We start from the raw sequence: 5791 nt of genomic DNA on the forward strand, positions 1-5791 counted from the left end.
TTCCTTCAAAAATTTCTTCAAGGTCACATTCAAAAACTTATCCCTGGATTCCTTAATCAGACGTTTCAGTTCTCGTCTCATCGATGTAATGCCGGCTTTGCTTTCAGGAGTACGATTTTTCGAACACGATTTTTGTTTCCGGTTTAGTTTTCTTTTTGCATGAATGATTTCTCTAGAAATCCAAGGATTGTTCCTACGAATGCGCTTTGAAATCTTGGGAACGTGTCTGTCTACACACCTCGCGACAACATTCGAAAAGAAATGCCATAACCTGTCAGTGCTACAGTCGGTATTGTAAAGGACCATAAAATCATCGAAAGACATTTCAAGGCAGTCTAAAATAGATACATCATCGGCGGCTGTAAAATTCAATACTGCGCTAGACGTGTGCCTACGCGAAGTGTCCGGGGACATCGCTAGGCTCGTCACTACCATTCTGTGGTCAGACAGTCCCTCTTCAACATCAGAATCGCCGAGAAAGGGCCGCAGCCCAGGTGACACAAATGCCAAGTCAAGAACTGACGACCTTGTAGTCCCTATCCTAGTAAAATCCGCAACGATTTGCGTTAGCCCATAACAGAACGCAAGCTCCAATAGCTGCTCAGCGCTTCCTACTTGCTCCGCTCCACAAGACTGGGATAACCAATTAATTCCCGGTAGGTTGAAATCCCCTAATAATAAAACGTTTTCTTGTAGACCAAAATGGGAATCCATGAAATCTCTGAGCTTAGAGATTGTATCCAGAGAAGAATTTGGGGCCCTATACATCACACCAACGTACACGGTTCGCTGATTTAACCTGGTCATAATCCACAACATTTCTACGTCAGAGTTGTCATCCAGTACTGAGAATTTAATGTGGTCTTTAATAATGAAAGCAACACCACCTCCTCTGCTTGGTCGGTCTTTTCTTAAAATTACGTAGCCTGGAGGGGTTACTTCTGAATCTTCTACATCCCTATGTAACCAAGTCTCTGTTACGGAAATTATATCCGGCTCTTGCTCTAAGATTACGGCTTCAATTGCGTCAGCTTTACTAAGCAAACTCCTTGCATTGGTATTAATAACTTTAAACAAGGCTGATGGCCGCGAATTGCGTCAATCTGAGCCAGTGTGGCCCGAACTAGTACACCTGAACCGCTCTTTGGTGACTTCATTCCAGGCGTAAAGGACGTTGTTTACTTTTAATTTATCGAAAATAAGTTTCACTTTTACTCCCTTTTTTCTTTCCTCCGCTGATGAAATCCATAGTTGTTTCCTTATTTCAACAACTCGTTTGGAGTAATCTTCGTTGATGCTGAATTGTGTACCTTTGAGTTGGGGACAATTCTTCAATACCCTCATTTTGTCTCTGAAATCTGATACTTTCAAGATGACAGGGCGGTCTTTTTCCGGCATTTTCTTTCCGAGACGATGAATCCGCTCAATTGAGCTCAACCTTGTCCCGAGTACATTACCAAAGATCTCATCATTCACCTTTCTTAATAATACTGCCTCATCCTCAGATTCCTCTTCTTCTATTCCGCGTACGATCAGATTGTTACGTCTTGAACGGTTTTCTAATTCATCAAGCTGTCTGGCAAGAGCTGTCAGTTCGTAGTCGTGCTTACCTACACTTGTTTCTATATTGGAAAGACGGTTTTCAGTTTCGCCTAACCTCTCAAGTTGTTTTTCCATATTCTGGAGCCTACCTTGCATGTCAGTAATGCAAGCATCCGTAGAAGTTTGCTTCGTATGGATTTCGTTTACTTTTGCTAATAATTCACTCTGATTTCTTAACACTTCCTTTAACATTTCTTCAATTTCTGGCCCAGGGTTTTCTTCTACGTCACCCGATAATTTTAGTAACAAGCTTACAACAGAGTAGCAATCATTCAAGCAACTAAGGACAATATTTGGACACGGCAGCACTATCAAACAGATACAGTTACTACGGAAGCCATATTTTCTGTCACCAACGTGCACAAGCAAAGGGACGTAAGGCGACATAGTCACGGCGGTGCTGCCGTGTCCACTGAAGCTTGGAGTGGTGGCCCTTGCTTTTATATGCTCCGGACGACTTGCTATCAGGGAGACCATGGACGTCATCGTGCTCCAAGGGGGTGCGCAGTTGATGAAGTCCACGTGGTACGGCATCATTATCGCCAAATGTGATCCAGCTGCGCCGAGAAGGTTTCCCATTGAAGGTTGGTGCGCACTGTCCGCCGTGCTTCGTCCACTGGCCGCTGCTCCGTCCACGAGAAACCATTCTGTCAATACCTGCACAAGCAAAGGGACGTAAGGCGACATAGTCACGGCGGTGCTGCCGTGTCCACTGAAGCTTGGAGTGGTGGCCCTTGCTTTTATATGCTCCGGACGACTTGCTATCAGGGAGACCACGGACGTCATCGTGCTCCAAGGGGGTGCGCAGTTGATGAAGTCCACGTGGTACGGCATCATTATCGCCAAATGTGATCCAGCTGCGCCGAGAAGGTTTCCCATTGAAGGTTGGTGCGCACTGTCCGCCGTGCTTCGTCCACTGGCCGCTGCTCCGTCCACGAGAAACCATTCTGTCAATACCTGCACAAGCAAAGGGACGTAAGGCGACATAGTCACGGCGGTGCTGCCGTGTCCACTCTTGCAAGTGTTGAAAGATAAACGTTCAGTTGGGTTTGACTTTTCTGTTGACATGACCGACCTGTACTATTCTATACCGCATGAACATCTGCTTGCTTCTGTACAGTCCTGCAATGATGAGAGTGGAGCGGCGCAGTTCCAGAATTCCACTGGTATGTCGGTTGCAAATTTCATGGTACTGCTCGAGTTTTATCTGAATTCCACTTTTATTTATTTTAACGGAAAGCATTACCTACAACGTCATGGCATTTGTATAGGGTCCTGTGTTGTGCCGGTTCTGTGCAATATCTTTTTAAGCAGTCTAGACCGAACCAATAATGATGCTCTTGACTGTAATAATGTTCTCACTGTTTTTAGATATTTTGATGATTTTTAGTGATTTAAAAAAAAACTAACCACGGAAACGCACCTTGCCATAGTAGGGAAGATTTTAGAGCATTTTAATTGACACGGGAAAGGCCTACCTTTACCCGCGAAGTACCTGTTGACAATGAATTGCAGTTTTTAGACATTACCATGAGGTTTTCTGAAGACCATGTTTGTTGGTGGTACAATCAACGCGCTCAGAAAGAACTGCTGCCCTATGAATCGGCACATTCGAAAACAGTGAAAAGGGCAATCGGTTCACTGACTCTGGAATCTGCATTACAAACATCATGTGCTCACAAGATGCAGGAAAGTTTTTTCAATCATATTGGCAGGCTTCAGTCAGCCGGTTTCCCTGCCACTGTCGTTGTCGCTGTGGCGAAAACGTTGCTAAAAAAACCCGCCCGCTTCTTCCCACGGGGGGAACTCGAGTAAATGCGTCGCAGAGTGGTGGGGGTATCGCGTGAATGTTGCGTAATTGGGTATGGTTTGGGAATGCTTAATTGTTATTTCGTCTTTAATATTCTTATTTATTGAATGAAGGAGAAGCGAAGGCAAGGAGTGTAAAGCTAAAGTCTGTCTTTATTGCTTGGTGCCGTCAAGCAAAGCGTCAAGTCAAGCGAAAGCCAAGCAAAGACGCCGTTGACTGAATTCCGAACGCGCGCTCCGCCGCTTATATACACACCGGCCGCGTTCGAGGGTGTTAAAAAATGTGATCTGGTTGGTAAGAAGACGACGAAACCGAAGAGGCAACGAGCACCCACCGCACGAGCAGCACGGCTCAAGACATCTTCTTCCTCCTTAAAATAACGCTAGCCGCTTGAAAGCAGTGAATAAAGCGGTGTCCTCTAACCCGCGCCTGCTTTCTGGTTTTCAACAATTTGGTGCCGTGACCAGGATGAAAGGATTACACCGTTGGAGACCCCTACCGAAGAAGCAGGCCCATTGAAGAGGACACAACGGCCACGAACGGCGCATCGAATCAGATCCCGCCAGAGCCATCTCTGCGTACCGAGCCCCATCATGGATCGTCCGAAACGGAAGCGTAATGTGCTTCGCGCCTCGACTACAAGGGTCATCAGCGAAATGAAGTCCATGATGGAGGTGACTCCACTACCGACCGGTGAGCTGGCTGAGCAACTTCATATGCTTAAACGGAAAGAGGCTGCTTTAACCGAACTAGACAAAGAAACAGAGGACCTCGTTCCCGATGACCAACTAGACGATGAACTGGCAATGGTAGAAGATTACAGAGATTCTATTGCACGCATGGTCTTCCGCGCTGAAAGACATCTTGCCACCGCATGCCCTCTAACGACGACCAGTGCGGCACAAGCTGTAACTTCACCTGATGAAGGAATTCACTTTCGACTGCCCAAACTTGAAATCGAGTCATTCAGTGGAGAGTTTATACGATGGCCTACTTTTTGGGACCAGTTCGAGTCGGCGATACATAAACACCCATTCCTAGCCGACGTTGACAAGTTCAAGTACCTACGCAGTTATATAAATGGAAAAGCGCAAGGCGTCATTAGCGGATTAACAACGACTAACGAAAGCTACCCCATAGCCATCGAACTGCTCAAGCATAGGTTTGGAGACAAAAGCCTGATAATCAACGATCACATGAGCAAATTGCTGAACCTCCCGAAAGTGACCTCCTGTGAAAACTTGAGCGACCTTCAGACCCTCCACGAATGTGTACACACTCATGTTAGATCACTCGAAAACCTCGGAGTACACATTGAGTCCTACGGAATCATGTTGAAGACTGCGCTGTTGCAGAAGCTGCCCTATGAGCTCGTGCTCAAGTTTAACCAGTTAATGCTAACGTCACAAGTACAGAGAAGAGAACGGCCTGATGAAGTATCAACGTTACTCGAACTTTTGAACCTTGAAGTGCGAAGTCGGGAGTTCACTTCAGTAATGACTGGTTCAGATACGCCTACCACAACAGAACCACACCGGAAACCCGTCGACGACAACATAGAAGGTTCTTCTGCCACGCTAACGGTGAAGGTATCCCGCCATAAATGTCTTCTCTGTGAATCCAACGACCACCTCACAGATGATTGCCGGGTTCAACTCCCATTAGACTCTAAGAAAGCGAAATTGCGAAAGCAGGGATGTTGCTTTCGCTGCACCAGGCCCTTTCACCGCGCCAAGAATTGCAAGAATGCAAGAAGCCTCTCATGTCGGAATTGCAAAGGACGCCACATAACATCCTTGTGCGATCCAAATTGGAAACGACCAACACCAGAAAAACTTATGGCTATGTCCACATCGACGGCTGAATCAGAGACGTACCAAGAAATGGCTTTTGGGTTTACAGTGCCTGGAGACGCGAAATTTTCAAAAGAAGTGACATGCTCGCACGTAGCAAGTGAAGAGCCAGTATTTGAGCAGGAAAAGGCATCTTGGGAGGCGGATCAACCAAGAACTACAGACAAAAGAGGATGTTCCAAAGAACTTCCACGGGCCTTAAAAGTCCTCACTGAAACCGAACGAAAAGCAGAATATTTATGCTCAACTTCAGCGCCTGAAGCTTCATCGGCTGAGACACTTTGCGCCAGATGGAAGCATGGAGAGCACGTTGTTGACAGACCATGGAAATTAGGGCACCAGAACAAAGACCTGCATACGTTGAGCCCTGCGGAAATGACTCCAAGGAAGTCTTCAATTCTAGATCTCATACACACCATTCAATCGCCAACCACGTTCCGTCGGACGCCAACCAGATCCATACTATTGCGCCGGCCCGGAGCCTGTTAAAAAATGTGATCTGGTTGGTAAGAAGACGACGAAACCG

The 5791-nt window shown here is 46.4% G+C and overlaps 1 protein-coding gene across 1 annotated transcript; it reads right to left on the reverse strand.

Moving 5' to 3' along the window:
• Positions 1-1022: 1022 nt before the first annotated feature.
• LOC144180683 (uncharacterized) lies at positions 1023-2582 on the reverse strand. Its single transcript, XM_077708975.1, has one exon. It carries the CDS (start codon positions 2479-2481, stop codon positions 1099-1101), a length of 1383 nt encoding a protein of 460 aa, XP_077565101.1. The 5' UTR covers positions 2482-2582; the 3' UTR covers positions 1023-1098.
• Positions 2583-5791: the final 3209 nt, after the last annotated feature.

Source organism: Haemaphysalis longicornis, unplaced genomic scaffold (assembly GCF_048455015.1).
Source record: "Haemaphysalis longicornis isolate Haplotype H1 unplaced genomic scaffold, Haemaphysalis longicornis Haplotype H1 scaffold_4, whole genome shotgun sequence".
In the NCBI taxonomy this organism is placed as follows: domain Eukaryota; kingdom Metazoa; phylum Arthropoda; class Arachnida; order Ixodida; family Ixodidae; genus Haemaphysalis; species Haemaphysalis longicornis.